Genomic DNA, 25,605 nt, shown 5'->3' on the forward strand with positions numbered 1-25,605 from the left:
GACCACTGCGTATACCTGCATATGCCCTCTACTACACTGTCACCTTCAACAATCAGGTATCCGTGGGGAAATCAGTATTGTTTGTCATCACAATTGCCTCCACAGTTGGTGCAGTTTTACATCTGTAGTCCCGTCATGCTCATCTTGAGTCATTTGCTGCTTCTCGTATAAAATAAATCACATTCAGCCTAGCTGGGCGTGTTCGGTCTAGAATGCACATCATTTGTCTTTCGAGATGGTCACCATGTCATTTTAGTGATCACGGCACCTGTAAATTCTTGCCAAGAGACATGCCAGACTACACGTAGAACTAATTATAGCTTGCAGTCTGTCAACAGGGACTTCAGGGGCAGACAGGGACAGAGCTCCAGGACCAGGAATATCAACAAGTGTTGCTTCTAATGTGTCACAGAGCATGTCATAGACACTGTCAAAGGAGGAAGAGTGGGGACAAAAATTGTGACATCCTTGTCTGTTTGTCACCAAACGCAGGATCAGTTGTTTCCCACAATAACAAACTATATACCAACTTATTTATTTATTTATTTAACTTTTATTGCACCATGAATGTTCTCATTGAGATTCAAAAATCTCTTTTACAAGGGAGTCGTAGCTTGGATTTTTGTCCCCAAAACCTCAGCTGATGTTGTTTCGTCTGATCCCAGCAGTCAGACGTGTTACACAACACCTCCATATTGTTATTTTTTTACCACAACACATAAACATCACACTACGTCCTGCATTTGCACCGAACATTGGCACTGGATATAAATCACTGTAGAATTGCCTAATATGATTCCTGGTAGACTGAGACACTCATGCTTCCACACACATACACGCTCTGTGGGTTGTAACTATGTACACATACATACACAGAAACTCAGCATGCTGTGACTGCAGAGCAGCGTCTCCGCATGTAAAAAGTCGATTGACTCCTGTGATAAATAAATTGTCTGTAAGTGCTCCCCGTGCAACAACGAGGGGTAATTAAGCTGAATTGATGGGTTTTTGTTTTGGTGACAGAGTTGAATGAAGGGCAGCGTTTCTCCTCTGCTCTGAAATCACTCACAGATCTGCCCCAAATTGCCTCCACCACACCGGTGGGATTGAGCTGCCAAATCCTACTTTGAACTCAGCTGATGGCTCTCTATCGATTTCACGGCATGTGTGTTTTGCTTATGGAAGAAGACATGATAGTTGTGTGTGTGTGTGCATGTCTTATTTGCCAGCTTCCCTTAGAAACTTAAAGATTGACAAGCAACGTGAACAGATATTGACGTCTTTCCTGTTTTCCAGAAGAAGCGGAACATCCACCAAATCTAATTTGGCATTTGTTTGGGGACAAACACACATCTGTGTTTAACATCTGCTCACAAGCTTTCTGTCTCTCACTTTAATCACTCTCTTCACCCCCCCCCCGTTTTTCTGTCTTTCCTGTCTCTGTCACCCTCCCCTCTTTCTCTTTTACCCCTGCACCTCACGTCCCCCCTCCTCCTCCATTTCTTTCCTGCTTCTCGTAGAATGACAGCGTGGTGGAAAGTAATGAAGAGGATCCTCCGGAGAGTCTGAACACGCTGCTGACCGACATCTCTCTGGTGAGCCCGGCAGGCAGGCACAGCCCCTGCTTTGGCCTGATAAAGATGGATGCGACACAGGGGAGAAGTGAGAAGGGGTGGGATGAAAATTGTGAAAAAAGAGGGGGGGGGGTATTGGGACAGATGGAGGTGCTTGAGATGTAGCTGACCTACAGGGTTTGTATTGTAGACTGAGCTGGAGCGGAACAAGTGTTTGCACCAAATGAGAACAAGAGAGAAAAAAGGACAAGTAGATCTTTGTGAGAGTAAGTGCCGGCGTAGCCTTTCTTTTTCTTTGTTGTCTGGAAAGTGGAAAGTGATCACTATAGGCCAACTGGCATGTCCAATTCTCTTCTTACCTCTCCATCTGTGCAAAAAAAGGAAGAGCTTACAGTCGTACCTCAGGGTAAAAGAAAAGTCTGCAGTTTCCAAAGCAACAAGAGATATCGAAAGGTCTCATCTGTTTATCCCGAGCAGCAGGAGACAAGAGGGAGGTCAAGGAGAAAGCTTTTAGTCTGCTGTCATCAAAGGCTACTTGTCACTCAAATCATATCTTACTTTTCTTTTGTAAACTTTTTTTTTTGCTGTCTTTCCATTTGCTGATGAGTCACTCATGTGTCAGTGTTCATCCCACTGTTCAGTTTTTGTTTGAGTTACACTGAAACACAGGATCGGGACGGAATCCACAAGCAACTACGTGTTCAGCCTGGTTTGTAAACGTCTTCAAGTTGATTGTTACTGTCACTGAAACTGGTGGTTTAACAGGAGTCACTGGGATTAAACTTTGCCTTAAAATTCTCTTTCTAAGCATGCTACAAATTAGGGGTGTCACTATAAAGTCATTCAGATACACAGGGTTCAAAGTTGGTAATTAAACTAAACTCTGACTGTTTAATATTTATATGTTAAATCTGCAAATTTTGCCATTTCTTAAAGGGACGTTGCCACCAATAAAACTCCACTATGAACTAAACTCCATTCACCTCAATTGTTTTGGAGTGGCTGCAGAAATCAAATAGAAGACCAACCAGGTCTCACTCCCAGCTTGCCAAATACTGACGCTTTGTCAGTAGCCCTCGGCATCAGATGCTAACGCACCAAGGCACCCTTAAGCGGCGGTATGAGACGCACTGGGCAGTAGCATTTTTTGACGGTTTGAGCAACCGCTGCATTGGGATGAGTGAGAAAGTCCGCATGAGGCAGGCGAAAGGGGAAGTGAACAGGTCAAACAAACTGGACTTTCACCCAGGAGACTGCTATTTGTGTCTCATGTGAAACCAAAAGTCAATATAGTTATTTAAATAACAGCATAGTGTGCTAATATGTGTAACATACTACTGACGTGTGATATTACAGTACATTAGTACAGTGGTTCCAGATTTGTCCTTAGTCATTAGTTATAGGTCCAAATACTTTAATAAGTTCAGTGTCATACTTGTGTTTTGCCATGTTGTGGAGCTAGTTTGCTGTGTCTTTCAAGTAGCTGTCTGTTAGTCACTCACTCTGCAGCAGAAAACAGCACTTCAAAATAAAAGCTCTGTGCTGGAAGTTTACTGTAACTAAAAATAAGTGTGTTTTTTTAACGAGCTTGACACAATTGTGAGTCACTTGCGGTCCATTCAGAATGTGCCCGCAACCGACCAGCTTGGAACCACTGCATTAGTACATAGTATTATTGCATACTTTTTTTTTTAACCTAACCACATGGCATTAACCTCAGGAAGTGAACCCAAAAACATTTTTTTTTACCCACGTTCTAAGTTTATTTTGAAAAGAGACTATTATTATGCCTTTAATGGGCAGAAACTGTACGCTTCTTGTGAAATCAGAATTTTATTTTGAAAAGATGCAACGCATGTTGCAAGCATAAATTGACATGTCGTCCTTGACCAACCAGAACTGATGGAGGGTACCTGGAGTGTCATAATTTGACGTGTGAGGCCATTGCCAGAGTGTTTATATTTGATGAGCTGGGAGTGAGAATTTGTTGCAGAAGGCAGCTATCTCAAGATCTGGACAAAGAAAACCAAATCCTGACACTAGTCCACCTCTACATACAACTAGAGGTACTGTAAGTGAGAAAAGGTGTGAAGCAACCTAGCAGATCTTTTTCTGCATATCAGTGAAATGAAGATTAAGTAACACATCAGTGTCATCTTACAGAATCTGAAATTGAATAAATGTTCTCCAAACTTCTCATTCTTCCACAAATTGTAATTAAACTGATTTTACAGTCATGAGGTGAGACATTTCTCCAGGACTTTAAGCTAGTGAATATTTTACACAGTAATTGGAACTCTGACACTTGACAGTGTTAATGGATGAAATAATACCCCCCCCCCCCCCCCCCCCCCCGGCAATCAGTTTATGCAAACAAAAATGAGTGCGTTGTCAGAGTCAGTGCTGATCAGATTTATTGCATTAAATATTTGAGCTTCATAATTCATGCACTGTGGTCACATTTTGTATTGCAGTATATTGTTCCATAATACATTTTCATACCCTTAATCAATAATGAATATATCCTCTCACTTCAGGACGACGTACAGTCCAACACAGCTGAGTCTCCCCCCTCCTTCAAGCCTCCGCCCCCACCCGGGGTGCAGAGGCGCCCAACTAGACGAGATCAGCTCAACAAATGCCCCTCATCCGAATCCTCCCACTCAGGCTTGTACTTCACAGCCCCGGCCTCTCACAGCCACAGCAAAGAGCCAGGACACGCTCCCGCTTCGCCCGCACTGCACCACAAACAACATCCCAGGGACCCGTCTCGGGACTACGCAGTCATCAAAAAAAGAGATCCCTCGGTACCGTTCAAGAAAGAGCACATAGCAGCTGCTCAGTTGTCCATGGTCACACAGCACAACATTGGCCCTTTCCCCAGAGTCCAGTCCCCCAGCAGAGGCACCAAACCTGCTGCCCCGTCCCCCTCACCTCCACCTCCACCTCCACCTCCACTCCCTGCTCCTCCTCCTCCCCCTTCTTTGCCCCTTAAGCCAGTGTCCATGTCCAAAGCTTCCGGCTCCACTCCTGGCTCTAAACAACAGTTTGTTACAGTGGAGGTTCACAGGCCCAATGCAGAGCCTGACGTCAACGAGGTGCGGCCGCTGCCCCAAGCTCGAGGTGAGGGACATAGAGTGTACAAAGAATAAAATGTACATCCAGGGTCAACTTTGATTCATTCGTGTAATCAAATTAAGAATATGCACGTGTAGGGTTGCAACTAGTAGTTCTTTTGAATTATTTATTAATATGGAAAGTATTACTAAAATTAATTAGATTAGCCATTTATGTATAAAATGTTAGAAAATAATAATCACAATATCCCAGCGCTCAAATTTACATCTCCAAATTGCTTTTTCTATCTGACCAACAAATTTATTATTTATTATTATATTTATTTAGTTATTTGGTTATTTATACATAATGCACATCAGTAGGCTAAAAAGCCCTATAATGGCAGGTGTGGTTAACCATCTTAAATAGTACGAGTGATGAAAAAATGGACCTTAAAAAAATAAATAAAATAAATAGAAAAATATACATTGAGAAAAACAGAAATAGCCATATTTAGAAACACCAAACAAATATTAAATATTAAAATTATACAATTTATAAAGTGTATCCTGTATAACACAGTCTACATAGCCTATATTTAAAAAAAAAAATATGGTATAAAGTTGGAGGCAAAACAGAACATTTTTACAATTATGTGTGTCAGTGACTAAAAAAATATACACTTATATACACAGGGAGAGACAGAAAGATACAACCCCAATTTTTATTTTATTTTATTTTATTTTGGAGAAAATGTTTGATCTCATACTTTTTCAGTCTGGAGAGTGATAATGTAAAGTAATTACAGTGTTAAGTAATACATTTGCTAAACTGTTAATCATAACTTTTTCTGCTAATGGACAGTGAAACTATCATGCCAACAAATGAGAAATATGTGCCCTCTAACCTCATAATTCAGTCCTTTAAAGTAGTGATTTGTACATGTGAATTAACAGAATAGAAAAAATGTGTTATGTTTAAAGGATGATAAAGATATCAGAACATAATGTTCAACAGCCAAAATGTCCCCAAATTCTAATGTATTCTGTGCAGACAAAATATAAATAAAAAATTAAGTCAGTTTTTTTAAAACAAATTTACATGACCTTCAATACCCTTTTTTTTCTCCAGAATTCGCAAGATTATCCTCAGATACCAGTTTAGTGTAAGGTTACAATAACAGCCAAACAACTCCAATGACACAGGCATACTTTATTATCATTGTACTGGAGTTGCCTGTATTGTAAATGTGTCCGTGTACTCTAGATGTACATACATATGAGCTTTGCAGTACAAAAAGTCGTCTGTCTCACCTAAAGTGTCCTTTGAAGTGTTTGTGGTAATTATGACACATTCAGATTAGATCCTGCAGCTCAGATTCATTTACTGATGCTGGCCAGATTCTAAAGCTTACTAATTGTCACTTTCTGCGGTACAAAGAGGAAATATGCAGCTGCAGTTATAAAGAAGATGTGTATAAATATCACATGTATAATCTTTCCAAATTTGTATTTACTTTGGTTTAATGTGGTGAAATGAGCAATTACCCAGAACACTGTGTACGATTGCCACCGCATGCAAAACATTACTAATCTTAATAAGCTTTTAATCTTGTATTAGATCTTAAAATCTGATCTTTTTTAGGGTAAATCTAAAAATCTGGGATGTTTTTTCTTCTAAAGTTGAAGTAGACGATTAAAATCAATAAAAAAGTAGAACTTTTATATTGCTTTCATACAATAAGATTTAAAGGACAAACAGTGAGATGGTGTGTTGAGTTTCCCATCATCATGGCGTGTCTGCCTGTTTACCCTCAGGTGGTGCCCTGTCTCAGCTGTCAGACAGTGGCCAGACCCTCAGTGAGGACAGCGGGGTGGACATAGCTGAGTCAGGACACGTCAGCAAAGACAGCAGTCCCCATTCCTCACGCACTCGCTACCCTCGAGACACCCAGGGGGGCGGGGGGGACAACCCCTCCAAACCGGTGAGGGGGTGATTCAGCAGCAAACGTGGATTCATTGTTAAACTCTGGGGAATGATAAATGTTTTCAATTAGTTTAGGTGTGTGTGCCATTGTATTTCTGTCTTTGTGAGGACCGGTCTGAGTTAAATATTTGAGAATAATGTCAAGGTAACATGTGGAAGGTGGGGACATCTCTGGAAAGCCAAAACACATAAAGAGAATGAGAATGGTTTGTTTTAAACATTTTAGAAAGTAAGAGCATTTTAATAAAGTGGGGACATTTTTGGGGGGGGGGGGGGGGGGGGGGGGGGGTTCAGGCTTTTCAGTTTTAAAGGGACAGTCTCCCCCAAAATCAAAAATATGTATTTTTCCTCTTACCTGTAGTGTTATTGATAAGTCTAGATTGTTTTGGTGTGAGCTGCAGAGTGTTGGAGATCATCTAATTCTTGAGAGTAAATTATTGCTCCTAGCGAGGGAGTTCATGTATCTCAGGGTCTTGTTCATGAGTGAGGATAGAATGGAGCGTGAGATGGATCGGCGGTTTGGTGCGGTGTCTGCAGTGATGCTGGGCCAACGTGGTGAAGAGGGAGCTGAACCGTAAGGCAGGGCTTTCGATTTACTGGTCCATCTATGTCCCAACCCTCACCTATGGTTGTGAGCTCTGGTTAATGACCAAAAGAATGAGGTCACAGATACGAAATGAGTTTCCTCAGAAGGGTAGCTGGGCTCAGCCTTAGAGACATCCGGAGAGAGCTCATAGTAGAGCTGTTGCTCCTTCGCTTTCGAAAGGGGTCAGTTTGGGTGGTTGGGGCATCTGATCAGGATGCCTTCTGGGCGCCTCCCACTGGAGGTGTTCTGGGCATGGCGTACTTATAAGAGGCCCTGGGGCAGACCCAGAACACGCTGGAGGGATTACATATCTTGTCCAGCCTGGGAACACCTTGGGGTCCCCCAGGAGAAAGTGTTGCTAGAGAGAGGGACATCTGGAATCCTTGTTCAGTCTGCTGCTTTCCGCAACCCAGCTTCAGATAAGCAATTCAGAATGGATGGATGAATGAATTCTTTTTCACCAGTAGTTGCTAGTGGCTGCACAGTGCAACACTTTGTGTAGGCTTCTGTTTCAGAGCAGCAAAGAGGAATATCTGATAATTGTATCTGTATCTGAACAATGCTGCTCACAGCAAGGTCTGATCTTCAGTAAATGGGTCATGATTTCTGGAAAGAGACATTGCTATTGAGTTTTTTGAATGTTTTCTTTCGTCTCCTGGAGCACCACAAGAGTGCAATCCAGTTCCATTATACTGGAGAGAAGGCAGACACCTCTACAGCCGATATCTCCAACACTTGGCATCTCACACCAAAATAATCTAAACTGATAAATGGCACTACGGGTGCAAGGAAAAGTTTATATTTTTTGTTTTGGGGTGAACTGTACTTTTGAGGGTATGGTTAGAATGAGTTTTAGTGTAAAGTTGGAGTTATGGGGTAGAAAATCAATTACTATGTCAGTGTGGGTCCTCACAAGTACAGAAGTACAAGTGTGTGTGTGTCAGCTGAAAAGCAAACCAAGTGTTACAGGTTGATTACTTGTTGTGCTTTATTACTAATCCTCCTCCAGAATCTGCTCTCAAACCTAACCGTGATCTCTTCTCTCCTCCCTCTGTTTGCTCACACAGACTGTTTCCTTTGTTTCACTCATTTGTTTATTTCTCACTCATGTCATTCATTCAGTCACATGATCCATCATTTGTTTCATCGCTCACCGCGGTGTAGCGTTATGAAACTCTCAAAGCGCTCTCTGGTTCTTATTGATTGATGGAAGAGACAACAAGTAAGGATGGGAGTACCCTAATTGTTTATGATGACAAGGCCATTAGATTCAATGTCTGTTTTAGATTAAAAATTATTAGGCACAAAGTGTGAAGGCTGAATCGACTTTGTATCATAAAAAGCTGCATTTTATTGCCGACGAGCACAACATTTACCTCCTGTTTACTCTTGAGTGTGCTGAAAAGAGAAAAGTGATGTGCTCATAAAAGTTTCCTAAATGAACTAAAGGAAGACATTTGTTTAAGGCTCGTTACCGTCTACTCCTCGTTACATCAATCAAAGCACAAAGCACATTAACTGGTGCAGAATTGTGTAGTGAGCTGGTAATGTAGTCCCGATTCACTGAAGAAATTATTGCAAGCTACATGTTTTAGAGAAGGTCAAAGTGAAGGTGAGCTAACCAATTTGTGTATTTAAACTGTTTGCCTCGAGGGTTGTCTGCCAGAAAACGATTCCTTGGTTAAAGTTAGGGGAAAAAATTAATAGATTTGGGGCTCTAGGCAAACTTCTCCCATGTGCTGGGTTGTATAAAGAAAGTTAAGCCTCCTCTGCTGGCTGTTTCACTGGCTCCCTCAAGAGACTTTATCTGCCTTTTATGAAAACAGCTAAAACATGTTTCTGGGATTTTTTGTCCATATTTTAAGATAAATTAATGTCTGCTGTTGCCCTGGATAGTAAAGCCGGAACAACCTGTTTTAACAAAGGGGATTGTGTTAGCATTAACCAGCTACTGCTAACATGAGGCTTTAGCAGCACATTAAGCCCCGTTTCCACCAAACACTTTTGGTATGGTACCTTTGGAACCAAAAGTAACCCTTCACACATGGTACCTAGACCCTAGAGTTTCAACCACAAACAGTACTCTTAAATGTGGGCGGGGTTGTTCTCACTCACTGCTCCGTCCAGCACTCACTGTATTTCCTCATTACCGATGACACAAATGGAAGTCTACACCTCATTTATCGTCCACAGAACGAGGCTGCACACCGACATTATCAGAACAAAATAAAACAGGCTGCAGTGAGTCTTTCTCCATGAGATATTTAGAAATAGCAGGTTTGTGCATTTAGTCCTTGTCAGGCAAGCTCAGGGGTTTAGTGTTCCTGAGCCCACAGGAGTAAGGATTGGGATATATACAGTCACATAATCCAGTTGAAATTGATATATAATTTTACTAACTAACTAAAGTAATGGTCAAAGTTGTTTAAAATTTAAGGTGTGTTGATGGATTCACGTCGTCAACTTATGCAATGAGTAACATTGCAAGTTAACGTTCTACCTTAAAAGTTGCCGGCAGTTATTTTGTTACTCTGCCTGCAGTTGCTGCAAGAGGCAATAAACCATCCTTTCATTTTATAGTTACAGTCTCCACAGTATGAACAGTGGTTACATGAGCCTCAAAACCAGCCACAACTCAGCCCTGAGCAGAATGACCGTCCTCTACTGACCAATCAACAGACTGCAGTGTTCACAGCTCCACCTTTTAGTACCAGATCTGTGTGCTAGGTACCCCAACAGAGGGGGGACTAAAAAAGAAATGAGATTTCCAGTCAGTGTAGCAGCTTTAGTGAAGTATAATAAATGCACTCTGCTTTAAGCGTGCTCTGCAGACGCGTCGCGTGGCTTTCGTGTCTCATGTATTTCAGCCGTGAATGCGTGTCTGTGTCTGCCCCCTTGTTTTGGAGTATTTCTCTCCCCTAGTGGCCAAAAAAAGAAATTACTGCAACTTTAAAAAAAAAAATACCCAGTGATACCCAGCAATGAAAAATCATTTTAAAATTATTATCAGGGTGTGTGTGACATCCAAAAGAATATGGACATACAATCCCAGGAGCATGTTTCAGCTTAACATACAGATGAAACACACCCAGAGGAAAGAGATCCCCATATGTGGTTACAGAAGCGGAAGTGTGGAAGAGAAGCTTTATAAGAGGTGTCTAAATAATAGAAAAAATGCAGAGATGCCTTGTTAAAAGTGATCAAAACAGATTTTCAAATGGTAGTTTTATTTTGTCCTCTGACTTGTGAGGCTGTTAAGCATGAATGCTCATTCATGAATATGTCACCAGGATTGAATATGTAAATGTTAATAGAGTTGTGGCCTTTATGAATGTGTAAATCCACGGAGAAGCCTCTTGGGTATGTGTGCTCGGAGAAAACAAAGCTCTTCCTTGGATAAACAAAGGCAGAAACATATATAGTATGCACAGTGGCACAAAGGGGAAGCAGACGTAGGTAGGTTGTGTAATGTTGTTTATAAGTATGCATAATGCTCTTCTGATTTGATAACTTGTGACCCCCTCCCTCTCTTTCCCTTACTTTAGCCGGGGCTGTTGGAGCCCACCTCGACACTAGTGAGGGTGGCAAAAAGTGCCAGCACTCTGGGTATTGCCATTGAAGGAGGAGCCAATACTCGACAACCGCTGCCACGAATTGTCACAATACAGGTGAGTCAGGAAGAAAACAAAATGATGTTAAAAAATTCTACCCACACAGGGCTCACCTTGACTTAACCCAGTATCCTTATAAAAGATCCCATACACTAAAAAGTTAGATTTACTTTGTTAATATAAAGCAGGTGTAGGTGATACATGCACATACCCTTTAAGTACTAGAATGTCCTGTCTACAGAAAAGTGCACACAGTCTGTATTCAGAAACTGTGCCTTTAAATAAGCCATCAGGACTTCTGTGAAGTTGTGATGTCACAACTTTACTATACAGACCGTTTCAAACTTAAAACATAAGCATTCTTTGTACTTCCTGTTAGAATTTTTGCAGTGTACAGTATGTGGATGACATCAGCTGACAAGAAGTAAACATGGACCCAAGCTGTTGCCTAACAATGCCATTCCATTAAAATGGTCTATAGACTCACAAACCCCGGTGTCATATATTTAAAGTCAAATGGCGCTGAGCAAACACTACCTCACTTGGTTAGTTAAGAAAAGGCCCATTGGAAACAATTAACATTTGTTTAGGTGTACACTATATTTGGAATATTTTCACTGCTTTATCTTTTCATCAGATGGCCCTTTACGACTGAGGCCGTTATCTCAAAGCCACCAGACTCCACTGACAAAAATTTTAGAACATGGGAGGTACTGGATTACCGCTGCCTCAATCAGTTAGTATGTAGGGCAAAGCAGTGAAAGTATTCCAAGTATAGCACACACATTTAAACTGGTATTGATTTCTTGTAGGAGGGTCTTTTTAGGTGGCCCGTCCACAGCTTGGCTTAATTTAGCTTCCATGCTGGTAGATTTAGTTATAGTCTAGTTTAGTTTTGCTAGCAAAGGACCACAGAAAATAAAATGTCTCCCCCCTTCAAGTAAAGATATTCCAAAAAAATACTTTAGTAATGTAACAAAGAATTATTACTTTGTTACATTACACCACTGATTATATATCTTTGAATGTGACAGTTATGGTGGAACATGAGAACAGAAATAAACAAATTTGTTGATTTCACAAATCTATAATTCAAAACAGTTGTCTACTTGAAGGTGTTAGCATAACATCACAGTGATTCGATCTATAAATTTAGAAAGTGCTGCTACAGTGACGTAGCAGTCACTGTAGCAGCAGCGATTCCCTTGACTGCGATGACAGTGCTGAGATGCTGAGACTGTAGATGTGGAAGACCCGGAAACACTGACCAATCAGAGTAGGCTGGGCTTGTTTTAGAGAGGGTCTTAAAAGGATAATGCACCCATATGCCGAGGGAGGCTCAGGTGAAGTTTTAGAGTCCTCACATCCCTTGCGGAGATCCAAGGGGAGAGGGGGTAGCAACACAACTGCACACCTAATGGAGGTTTACGGCGCCCCAGATTAAAACGTCCAAAAAACACATAATTGAAACAACAGAATATCTCCATACTGCTCGTCTGTAGTGATCCAAGTGTCCTGAAGCCCTGACATAAAAAGTTGTTTGGAAAAACGTCATTTAAACTCTGTTTTTAGCCTCATTGTAGCCTGCAGCTCTAACTGTTTCTGTGTACACCGAGCTCACGTGTGCGTGCTTGCGCACGAGACCAGCGAAAGCATGTGAACACACGTGAGCGCTGTCTACCGAGAGGCAGTTAGAGCTACAGGCTACAATGAGGCTAAAAACAGAGTTTAACTTAAGTTTTTCCAAACAACTTTTTATGTGATGGAGATATTCTGTTGTTTCAACTATGTGTTTTTTGGACATTTTAATCTGGGGCGCCCAGCCTCCATTAGGTGGAGTTTTGTTGTTAGCCCCATCTCCGCAAGGGATGTGAGGACTCCAAAACTTCACCTGAGCCTCTCTCGGCATATGGGTGAGTAGATAATGGCTGAATTTTCATTTTGGGGTGCACTATCCCTTTAAAGAGACAGGCGCTAAACAGAGCATTTCAGATAGACAGTGAATATGGGTACATTCAGGTAGTCAGTATGAAGGAATTTATGTGTTTTCCGAACATTAAAGCATGTAAATATGTTCTAGTAGAAACCCAAAATACAACTATGAACCTGAATATGAGCATAATGTAGGACCTTTAAAATGCAGTCGGCTCAGTTTTGGTGAATATTCTCCTCACATTGTCGCCTCTGTTTATTATATCCTTGGTGCCTTCTTTGATTCTCTGTGATGGCACCATGCGCCCACTTTCCAGATGGGATTTGATGTCCTTTAAGGTATTTGGATTCACACTGCAGCTGAACTCACACTGAGATTCCTGCTAATCTTGTCCTCGCTGGGGCTCACACAAAGATGATGGCAACATTAATGGCCTCGATGAAAAGGCTTGACTGCCTGGAGACTCTAGCAATTCACTGCAATTACTTTTTCAGTATGAAGCAATTGGTATAAAGTTGATGTTTAAGAATAAAGACAGCACCACCTATGGGGGATTATACAGCAGCTTTTATATCAAAGCCAACAGTCAGGCTCAGTTCAGATATGTTCATGTTTAGTTAATGAAGAGCCTGAATAGAGTCGCACGTGTTACATTTCAAGTAAGAGATTTTAAATTTGCATGTCTGTGTTGAAAAATACTGGAAATTCAGATCTTCTGGCTACACAGAGTGAAATCCAGAAATTGATAGGTTAGTCACCTCTGAGGGAAGCTATTACTGTGACTGAATGTGCATATATCTGTCTGCCATGGTAATTTGTAAGTCAACAAAGCCTTGCATTAGCTCAGGACTATCTGTAGCACTAATCATTTCCTAACCACAGAGGAAGCCAGGAGTTACAATTTAGAGATCAGAGTAGCGAGCAGCCACAGACTACAGTCCACACTCTGTTCAAAGCTGTCTGTCAGCCTCCCACTCCACAGAGGTGGTGATTGAAATAAAAAAAGGGGCTGCTGATTGCGAGGGGAGGGATAAAAGGATTGAAAATCAGCACATTCAAAATCAAAGACTGCACTGAAAGAAAGGGCGGCGAGTGTGAGTGAAGGATGCAAAAGAAGTGAGAGCAGTGTTAATAGGGAGGGGAGGGTTGAAGAGGATTTGTGCAGATGAGGAAGTGGATGTCTGGATTTGTTGATGGATGCAGTGTTTGGGTCTTTAGTGGCTGTGTAGGTGGTGGGAAGGTGGTTGTGGGAAGCTTTAAATCGGCACTAAGTAAACACAGCCGAACACACGGTCTTGTATGTTTCTACAAACCATGAATGTTGCAACATATCAACGTTTATAAAGTGACATAGTTCTAGTTACATGTACATGAGCTGACTGTGTCATTGGAAGGTAGAGGGGATTGGGGTGGCATGGCACCCAGGCAAGATGCTTACCAACCTGCAGACCACTACAGACCACTGTTCAAGACCAACAACCAACAAAATCGGTTGTTTTTTACTGATCCGTTGCATCAAAAAGCAGCTGTTTTATACTGTGACATCAGTGCGTTTCCTGCTGGGGTAGTGTCACAAACAGCAGTTGTGTTTTACCGAGACATATCTATATTTTTTGCCGGTATAGTGCCATGAAAAGCAAGTATTTTTACTTAAACATTGCTGTGTTTTTAGCAGCTTTTTAGCCATGAAACCGAGTACTTAGAGCCAAAACATAATCTTTTCCTAACCAGAACTTAGTGGTTTTTGCGCCTCAACCTAACCATACATTAACTACAGCGTTGTTAAAAATGCAAAGTTTCAATATATCCATTACATAATAATTAGGGCTCAATGCAAGTAAGAATTTTCCTAGTCGACCAATAGTTGCCATTTAGGGCCATTAGTCGACGACCTGCCTGCATGTTTACAATATTGATTTAATTGTTAAATGATATATTTTGGGTGGGGCAACACAATGGTTTGAGTTGAAGGTGTGAGAAAGAATAGTATCAGTAACATTGTTAGCACTGTGCTACATTACAGAGAAATACAAAACCGTACTAATGAACCTTCATTAATATAGGCCTATATTTTATCTACAAGTGCACGTCACACACTGAGCGAGCCGCCTGTTAATGACGCTGTGGGCTAATGGGCATGTAGCTACTTGCATGTTTTAGATGATACGTCATGTTTGTAGTTGACCAATGAAGATGAGTTTACATATCACCTTGGGTTCGTCCTTCACCTTCTCAAAATGATCCCACACTTTGGATTCCCTGCCCGACATGCGACTTTAACTACTTGGAAAGTGCGGGGTCGGGCACTGGGCGCTACTCTTGTGCCTGTTCTGTGCCAGCTTTCAAGAGCACGGTGACAGGTTGCATCTGAGGTTGCTAAGCAACCTTAACAAGCATCGCATAGCTGATATACCGGAAATCCTGAGTACAGAGCTGATCTTCTTCCAGGAGCTGTTTATAAGTGTGTAGGCCTATCGTCTGTGGGACAGATGTAAAGCTCTGGGTAGCCCTGCACTAACATGATCAAGTTTTCCGTATTTATCAGACTGAATATTTACAGAAGAAGGGAAAGATATCTGTCGGCTGTGATTGGTTTGTAACATGACTCCTGTCTGACTGCTGAGCGTGGCCTCTTCCTGTGTCTGTCCTTTCAAATTAAATTCCCACATGGTCATTTTTTTTTCTGTAACTATAACTGTAACTTACAGACTAATGATCTTTCAGGTCAACTAATGTTTGGTCATTTATTAGGGGGCAGCCCTAATAATAATAAATAAATGTAACATATCTGAGGCTTGTAGAAACCTGCCATACCAACATTAATTCTGGTAATTGGGTTGGTAAACAAATGTGTTTTTATTCCTAAATTGCAGTTGTTCCCATCGGTTCTCAAGACACAAATTCCCAAACAAAAGCAGGTAGATTAGATTTTGGGTTCTCTCCCTGTTTTTATCTGATGTATGTGATTCTGTTCTTGTCTCCTGGAGCGAGGAACACAGCTTGGCTGATTTTATATCAGTGCTGCTGTTTTACTACATGTTCCTTAGCTGCAAAGCACCAGCTCTGTAGTACAGGCAAAGACATTACAATGTAAGTCAGTAGCAGTGGTAGTATAGTAGTATGTTTTCAGTTAAGGCCAGCACCGCAGCTGTGTGCGCATTCATTCAATTTCCACACTGTTATGCAAGTCAGGGAAACCTCCCTTCATTCCATTACTGTGTGGGATATAAGCACACAGAGCAAGAAAGTTACACTCGAGATGAAGCCACTGAAATTGTTCAACCCATAACTACTTTCTCTCAACCTCACAGACACTCAAGTGAGAGACTAATGAAAATAAAAGGGCAGCTAATTGCTATGGATAATAGCGGAGGAAATTGGTGCTTTCTCACTGTGGTGTGAGGAGGTCCAGTAAATCTCCCCGAAACAAGGTAAAAATTTATTTCACAAGCTCATTTGAGCAGAGTTAGAGTTCATTTAAACCATTTAGGCGAGCAGACTGACATTTTAATCGGGTTAAAATTATGTCTGGGTGTCTAATTAGTGCTCCACATTTTTGGAATTGCATAGATTCCATCCAAACTTTGGTTTTGCTGAGGTGCAAACCCTATCGATCACAAGCCACAAAGCCACAAGCTACATGACACCAGTGCTGCTTCCCTGAACAATATCACTGTGTAGCTTCACAGTTATTTAGAGACATTAATAACATGATAGCCTCGAGGATGCTTGTTTCATAAATGGAGGAAGACTTCCTGCACGTTTAGTTTTCAGGGTGGAGAAGTGAGCTGTGAAAACTTTGCTCTGCCACCTAGGGGAGGCTAACTCAATGTTATTAGGCCCTTGAGCAAGGCACGCAACCTCAGTACTTCCTCCAGTAAGGACCAAGCATCAGAATGATACATTTGCTTTGAAAACCCCATTCATTTAGTTTCTGACCTTCTGATGGGCATCAGTTTTATCCTGGGGACGGATCATATCAAAGCCAGTGCCCTGTATGATATCATTTCTCTTTAGTATTGGAAGTAAGCGCAGTTGAGTTGTGATACAGCAAACCTTTAGCTCCTGTATTTCCTATCTCTCTGGGCACAAGGGCCCTCGCCTCAAGTCACCTCAATCACGGCTGCTGAGAATGAAGTGCAGATGAGTAAGCCGCTGGCGGCCGGTTGGCCGTTATCAGTCCCCATCACCCCTCCTAAAGCGACAGCCTGTTATCACTGCCATCTTCCGATCACGACGACCGACCGCTCCGCTAGCTCAGGGTAATTGTTGTAGGCTCAGTGATGATGCGGTCCTGATTTGAAAGGCACTGCTGATGTTTTGAGCCATCGAAGCTGCACGTAATGAGGTCAGCTGTCAGAGACAGGTGGAGAACATGGAAGTGACAGGAATACATGAGTCTCACTTTGTGTGCTTTTAAAATCACAAGAATGTGCAACCTGTGATTTATTTTCTCATTTTGAAAAAGCAGCATTAGTGTATTCTTATGGCTGCTGAGTGGCAGGAGAACTCCCCAACAAGCTGACGGACACACTACTCTGACATTTTATTTCCATATAAAGTTGCTAGTGCGAACATGTCAGCAAAGAGACATCCAACAGACACAGAGCAACATGATCATTTGGAGTTGGGTTTGTGTCCACTGGATGAATATTTTCAACCATTAACTATCTTTTTATCTCTGCTTTGGCCATCACCGACTGCTCAGTGTTTTACTTTTTCACCAGCTAGTCGATAACTGTGTCCGTCTGCTGTTTGGTGCTTGGCTTGTAGTGTGCACTGGGTTTATCAACTGTAATATGTTTTAGGTTTGGTTAAGCAGGAAGTCAGAATAGCTGAAACCACCCACTTCTTTTTATCTTTGAAATATGGTGTCTCCTTTTGATGCTGGTGTGTTTTGGAAGCAGGCTGAGGAGAGAGTGATTGGATCAGGGCGGCACAGCCAATCACTAGCCAGTCATCAACAAGAAGCTGCACTCAATCAGCTCATCCACAAACTACCATGTTTCCATATCCAGATCCTTGCCCAAGCTGTAATTACACTGTTACAAAAGGCACACAGAGGCCATTTAATTTACCTCTCACCATAAGGAACACACTGCATCTTGCATTGGCAGTTAAAGCTGGTAATGGACGTCCATATTGAATGTATAATGAACGTAATTTAGACGAAAACTGGTCGGAGCATTCTTGACTGTGATTATAAATGTGAAGCCAGCTGGTGATTTCCACTTCAGACCGCAGAGAGAACAGCAGCCATGACTCCATCACTCATATCTGTCCTCTGCATGTGACCTTAAAGGAGAAGCAGATAAGTTAAACAAATATGGCTTTTTATTCAGATTTGCTGTAGAGAAACAAAAGGCAACCCTGTCTCCTTGAAATTCCAGTTATATATTACTAAAAGGCAGTCATAACTGAGTTAGGGTGATAGGGTAACCACTGCCTGGGTTATATTCAGAGACAATGTTTCTTTGATTGAATGAGACACTACATACAAGATTCAGGAGTGAACAACCCAGTCATCAGAGAAATTGTTGCCATGGTACATTTCTGCAAACCACAGATATGTCACATTTGCAGGTTATAATGAAGCAGATACATTAATACATCAAGTTTCGGCGACACTGTAGTTAACATGTGGTTAGTTATAAGCAATAAAAACCATTTGGATATAGATTAATCAGTTCAGGTTTCTCCATCAGACTTATCTCACCCCTTCCAAGCTTCATGGGTTCAACCCCAATTTATCACCCCTTTGCTTTTGATGTGGTCTAGCTGAGGGCACTTTACTTCATTCCACCTAGCATGGTAGTAAACTACAAGGCCTCTGGCTGGGGATTTGTGATGCCCTATCCACATCCATGGAGTCACTTCCTCAAAGGATCCGGAAGTATGCCTTTTGGGCAATCTTTTAAATTCTAATATCAGATGCATTGCAATGAGGTGGATGTCAGTTCTCCCATTACCTATTGGACTGTGGCTCCCAGAAGTGAACAGTTGCATACCTCTAGAGAAAATAACTTACTCACTAAAGAATAAAATACACTTTTCTGTAAATATGGCAACCTTTTATTAATTATATGGAAAATCTCCCATCCCATATGATTGAATGACTGTATGTTCTGTCTGTTTTCACCACACTAGTATTACAAGAAACCATGCAACTGTGGATAAGACTACCCTGTCTCACAAAAAAAGCAAGGGGTTCCTGAAAAACGCCTACATTGGTTAACTAAAAAGTGGCTGGAAACACAGTGACAGGTCCCTAAACAGCACCCACATTTGTGGGCTGAAAAGCTGCGAGAAACAGAGTAATGGGTCCTTAATAAAACACCCACATTTAGGTGCTGAAAAGCGGCTGGAAACAGAGTGACGAGTCCCTGTAAAACATAGATATTTGGGGGTTGAAAAGTCCCTGAAAACACAGCAGTGATTTGCTAAAGAACAGCTGGTTTTTGTGGCACTATTTCTGGTAGAAAAAAACCAAGGGGTTGCTAAAAAATACCCACTTATGTTGGCTAAAAAGCAGCTGGAAACACAATGATGGGTCTCTAAACAACACCCACATTCAGGGGCTGAATGCCGCTAGAAACAGAGTGATGTGTCCTCAGTAGAACACCCATATTTAGAAGCTGAAAAGCTGCCAGGAACAGAGTGACAAATCCTTAAATACAGCCATATTTGGGGGCTGAAAAGTTGCTGGAAATACAGCAGTGATTAGCTAAAGAACAGCTGGTTTTTGTGGCACTATTCCTGGTGGGGAAAAAAAGCGAGAGGTTGCTGAAAAACACCCATGTTTGTTGTCTAAAAAGCAGCTGAAAACACAGTGATCGGTCCCTTAACAACAGCCACGTTTAGGAGCTGAAAAGCTGCTGGTAACAGAGTGACGAGTCCCAAAAAACACACCCATTTTTGGGGTCTGAAAAGTTGCTGGAAACACAGCAGTGATTTGCTGAGGAACAACTGGTTTTCATGGCACTATATCTGGTGGAAAAAAACCAAGGAGTTGCTAAAAAAATGGCCACATTTGGGGGCTGAAAAGCTGCTGGAAACACAGCGATGACAAAGCCAGCATGTATATATATTGTCAGTTTAGAAACATTAATGTGATGCGTATGAAACGTGCCAGTGTCAATGCCAACATTTTTTTCTGGCGACTGGGCTGGAGTGTGACACCAGAATCCCAGGTAACAAAAGCCTTTTGGTTGAGGTTACGAAAAGATCATGATTTCAGTTAAATTGAAAAAATTTAAATGCCGTACTCACTACAAATGGATGCTGCTTTGCAAGATTGCCTAGTTTGGCATTAAAAAAAACTGTCAGGATTTTGTTGAATGTTTCAGTAGCAACATTTTTGTGTTTGCCAGGTATGTTAATTAGTAACATTTACTCATTATGTTAATAGAATATAATTCCCTTAGCAGTCCTTAAAAAATGTATTTGCTGATTAAAATTATTTGTATATAAACGCAGTTTCTAAGAGACAGGGCTGCAAAAGTGGCATCAGGTATGCTGAATATCTGTTTTGTGGGGTGAGCTCTCCAGAGCAGAGAGAGGCTTTACTCCATACAGAAGTTAATCACCTCTGTTCGGCGAGTCAAACTGCGGGCAAGGATACTGAAATTAATGGTATTCCAGACTTTTACCGATACTTGTGGGGCTTGTTAGATAAGCTGGTTCATTTAGGAGTCTTCCTGATTTCACCAAGAGCTGAGACTTACTCAACAAATGAGACTTTATGTGTTTTGTGAACGTTGCCCTGTGCACGTCTCAGGGTGTTAAGACAGCATTTTTCTTATCACATATAACGTGTAAGGATGTAACTGCGAGAGCGGAGTGTTGCCGGTCAGGAGAAAGCGTTTCATTTTGTTGATAACAGGCTTCTTTCTAAAGGCACGAGGCTGCTTACATTTACCACTGAGCCTTTACTGTGTGCTTTGAGGGCCAGACTGCAGGAGAGAGTGTCTGTGTATTTATGTGTCTTTGCAGCTGTTAAAGGACGTCTCTATTTCTATATGCTAATGAAGTCCCTGTCATATTTATAGCATGATGTTTAAATTCTAGCCTGGAAGCAGAGAGGACCTTGTTTACTTTGGTGTAATGGAACCAAAGTAAAGACCTCAGATTCTTGTAAAAACTCTTTTTAGGGCCTTTGAGGTGCTGAAATAAATGGGCTTCGTTCTGGCAGGACTGCAGTTGGTTTTTTGATGTAATCATCATCTTTACCTTTGAGATTTTTGCCATGATGATTACATTCGATCACAAACAGAAATACAAACAACACTTACCACTTCTTGGATGAAATTTCCTGACCCATGAAAGACTCCTGCTGGTATGAAAAATATTGTGTCTGCTGTGAAGTAAAGTGGCTTTTTAAGCATCTGCATGAGCTGCGACTATATTTCTTCAACCAAACAAAGACAGCAACCAGAAACATGTCTCTGCTTATTTTTATACATTACATATATTACATTCATGTTGTCATATATGATATTGATTTTATGTTATTCTGCTGTTGTACATGTACAAGACGAGGGAGGAGATGTTTTGTGTTTTTTGATGTCTTCATGGATTAGACTAGATTAGAAAGAGCTTCTGGGGTTTAGTTTTTATATTGAGCATGACATTTTATTTATTTGGCTTTGATCTGATAATAGTAGATTTATTGTGCCTCAGGCATGAACATTTTTGTATTCTCGTCCTAGCCTCTATTTTTCCTCTGTGTTCCTAGTACGATTTTGCAAATTGCTCATTTTCGTTTGGAGAATGCCACCTGTTCTGAGTAAATGCACACTGGTGAGATGAGATCATTTGTATAAACAACACCCCCAACTTGCAATGACTGCCTGTTCTGCTCCGTTTCTGGGCAAGTTTCATTGACAAAAATATCACTCGAGAATAAAACCTAACACTGCAGAACTCCAAGTCCAGCTGACGAAAAAATCAGCATTTCAGGTGCTTTCACACCTAACCAGTTTGGTCCTGTTAAAGGGCCAGTGTGTAGGATTTAGGGGGATCAGTATGATATTCATTACTATGTTTTCATTAGTTTATAATCACCTGGAAGTAAGAATCTTTGTATTTTTGCTACCTTAGAATGAGCCGTTTATCTACATATGGAGCGGGTTCTCATCCACAGAGTCCATCATGTTGTTCAACAGCAGCCCAGAACAAACCAAACACTGGTTCTAGGTAGTGTGTTGGCATTTTCACATCAGTCACCATAGTTCTCCTAAACTGGAGAAGTTACAGTTCTGCAACCTTACCACTAGATGCCACTAAATCCTACACACTGGACCTTTAAATCTAACTGGTGAAGACTAAATAATCCAATCCAATCAATCAAGTAAAATCAATCAACGTCAGGGCTGCGTGACAACAGATATGTGATTGTTGCAGAAATTCATAAGCTAAACCCTTAAATCCATCTGCTGATCAGGAACTCAGATCTCCCAATCTATACACATAATAGCCTATATACAAGATCATCTGGTTACCATGTGAACATAAATGCGTCATCATGTGAGTGTGTGTATTTTCCCTGATGTGATGAGCTTGTGTCCTGCTTTCTGTTCCTTGGCAGCTCCTCAATATTAGTGAGTGACAAGAGGGAAACAGCAACAATGCAGAAACTATTCGACAGCACAGTCTGTTCTTCACTGTTTATGAAACACGAGTCCCGATTGCAGTCTTGACTCATTATTAGTCATTTCTTTGTGATGTCAGACAATATGAATAAACATATAAAGCACAGAAGGGCATCATGAGTCACCAGAGTTTATTTTTGGTGTGCTGATCATTTAGGATGACGTTGTTGTCGTTTGTTTGTAACAAGTCAGTGTGAACACAACCCAGGGAAGAACTGAAACGCAATTATGTCTCTTTTTTTCCTTTGGTCTAGGACAAATGACAAAAGTACAGGTGTGAGAGCTCCATTAAGGCATTCTGAGTCTTTTCACACTTTGAAGAGCAGCAGACAGTCTTTACGTGACTTGTATTACCACCTGTGAATTTTGTTTGTGCCTAAGTGAAGTTTCTGAATTTGAGAAAATTGATGAACCCAAGAAGTTCTCTTAAAGAATACTTCAACCACAAAATGATCATTTGTATATTGATTATTCACCCTGTGTTAATGTTGAATTTGTGAGGAAAAGTTTGCTTTTCTTGCAGAGTTCAAACGCACACTTTTTCGTCCATGCATGAGACCGTTCACGCAGAAGTGTTTTGAATAGTAAGATTTCAGTGTAAATGCGAATGAAATAGCATACTGTACGAGCTGTGTGAGAGTTTGTAAACTGATGTTTCAAAAAAGTTTTGCTGCTGTTAAAGTTGGTCACCTTTTACTTCAATTCATCAAAAGTTTTCGGCTTTTTTTTTTTGTTTGTTTCTTTGTTTACTGTGGAGGCATGCAAGAAAAACAAAGCTTTCTTCATGTATTCCCTGTAAAAACGTTTGTGCACTTTTTTTTCTGTTTAATCCGTCATCCGAAAAAAATCATCACACACACAGAAACCTTGCACACTGATTTTGATGTTTTTTATGGTTCTATTTGTTTTCAGTACGTGACAAAATTAAAAGACACATTTCCTCCTTTCGTCTCTCCACTGGAATTACCTATCTGGCTGTCACCACTCCCTCCCTGTCTGTCATTTAGCACCACAGCTGCATGAAGGGGCAGAGCTGTCCTCCCTCTCTGTCCTCCACATTCTATCAGCGGTCCACATCCTCCTCCTCGTCAACATCATCCATATGACTATCTGACATGTTGAAAGTGAGCTATCTGAGTTATGAAATGATTCTGTGCGGCCCGTTCCTCTGTCTTGTCGCAGCTGTGTCCTGCCACCACATTTTCTTCACTGAGTCTTGGTCAAACGTCTCTAAAGGCTCTGACGGATGCAAAAACGCAGAAAATTGAACCTGTTCCAAAAATTTAAAAGACGGACAAACGTTTCACTGTCAGTGTGCAAATGCGATTGACTAAATATGAAGTTGTACTTATTTTTAGACGTGTGATAATTTCGGACAAAAAGATGGACTCAGTATGCAAAGGCCTTAACACAAGGTGAGCAATGAATATGCAAATGGTTAATTTGGGGATGAAATATTCCTTTAAATCACTTGTACTTGGTGCTATTTAGCACTGACACTAGCCCCATCCATTGTACAATCAATTGAAATCAGTTAAGTTTTCTTAAAATTCACATTATCTCTGTGTGTGTCTCTCTCTGTCTCTCTCTCTCAGAGGGGTGGCTCAGCTCATAACTGTGGCCTGCTGAAGGTGGGTCAAGTGATCCTGGAGGTAAACGGGGTTTCCATGAGGGGCCGCGAGCACAGGGACGCCGCACGCCTCATTGCCGAGGCCTTCAAGACCAAAGAGAGGGACTACGTGGACTTCCTGGTGACCGACTTCAATGTGGCGCTATAGCTGAGTCGAAGAGGAGTGAGGACAATGTGGGCAGCGCCAAGAGAAGAAGAGTTCAAGGACAACGTGAGAGGAAGACATTTAAGCGTCTATTGTTTTAAATGGCACAACTCTTTTAGATAGACATAAACGAACCACCATCTGATCTCTGAGCCGCTCTTCTACAAAAAAAAAAAACAACCCACCCTTTGAGTCTGGATACATGATACTCAAATTTACAAGGTATTACTTCCGCCGTGGACTTCGTTCAGGATACTCCTCAACGTGTTACCTCCCCACTGTGAGACCTTATGCACTAAAAAGGAAAGTAGTGAAACCCAATACATTTTCTTTGTCCTCTCAGTGTTGAAACTTGTGGAGTTACAACCATTTGAATCCCACTGGACCTTCTCGTAGCACGCCCACTTCCCATGGTCAGTTAATTTATTTTTCGCTTCTACCTGAGAGACAACTGCACACCTAAGACTGATTCACGCTCGACTTTACAAGCTTGGATTTGTATATGTAAAAATGAACAAATGTAGATACAGATGCGTATATACTGTACACATAAGGATATTCCTATATGAATTATAAAACCCGTAACCTATGTTGCATCATCAGCATATAGTGATATATTTCAGAGATGATGATAATTCAGGCCATTCTCGTGTTATGGGATTCTACACATTTTACAGTGATGCTAGTGGCCTGTCTGCGTATTACCACCCTTGAATAAATAAAATCATGTCAGGCGAGTAACAGCAGACATTACATGCTCATATTTGTTTGTCAGACATCAGGCAAGGCATGTGTATGATGTAAATCTTCATATGGGCAGCACACAAATGCATTTCCTGTTTTCTTTTCTACTTCTCCATGTGTATCTGTTTTGTTTGAGACTATGTCCACACTTAAAGCTCCAGTAGGCAACATTGTTTTGGTATAATTGAGTAAAAGTTTTATAATATTCTCTAAGCATAATGTATATCAAGTGGTCTGAAACAAACAATAGGTTTCTGCACCTCACCATGGCTCTGTGTTCAGCCTCTAAAGAATCAGTATCGTGCTGATGTGCATCAACCAATCAAAGGACAGCTCAGACCACTGCGTTCCTATTGGCTGTTCTACTGCATATGCACGTTCCCGTGCTGTCGGCAGAAGGGGAGAGCAAGTGGCAATGGTGAACAGTGCACCAGGTAAAATAGCTATTCCAGCATTGGCTACAACTGCCTACATGGCTAAACAACCCAAAAAAAGGAAGACAGAACTCGGTTCCCCGGAGCCCCAGAGGGAGGGGAAGGGTGAGGTGGGGCCGGGCCCGGCCGGAGGGTGCGAGGGTCGGCCGTGGGAGCGGAGCCGAGGGCTCTCCGTGGAGAGGGAGAGCCGAGCCTCGGGGGTATGTGCGGGGCGGGCTGCTGCGCGGTGAGGGAGAGCCGAGGCTCGGGAGTAGG

General features: G+C 41.5%; 1 protein-coding gene across 2 annotated transcripts in view; it reads left to right on the plus strand.

The window, feature by feature from the left end:
* whrna (whirlin a) overlaps positions 1 to 25,605 on the plus strand; it is a 252,726-nt gene extending 227,121 nt beyond the window's left edge. The window contains exons 8-12 of one of the 2 annotated variants that reach the window (XM_078161958.1): positions 1,521 to 1,595; positions 4,112 to 4,697; positions 6,449 to 6,615; positions 10,749 to 10,871; positions 23,993 to 25,605. In XM_078161958.1, the coding sequence (XP_078018084.1) occupies positions 1,521 to 1,595; positions 4,112 to 4,697; positions 6,449 to 6,615; positions 10,749 to 10,871; positions 23,993 to 24,175 (1,134 nt within the window). In that variant the 3' untranslated portion in view covers positions 24,176 to 25,605. The remainder of the gene's footprint in view (positions 1 to 1,520; positions 1,596 to 4,111; positions 4,698 to 6,448; positions 6,616 to 10,748; positions 10,872 to 23,992) is intronic. The other variant, XM_033647771.2, reaches the window with a different exon arrangement.

The sequence above is a fragment of the Epinephelus lanceolatus genome, chromosome 19 (genome assembly GCF_041903045.1).
Source record: "Epinephelus lanceolatus isolate andai-2023 chromosome 19, ASM4190304v1, whole genome shotgun sequence".
In the NCBI taxonomy this organism is placed as follows: Eukaryota; Metazoa; Chordata; class Actinopteri; order Perciformes; family Serranidae; genus Epinephelus; species Epinephelus lanceolatus.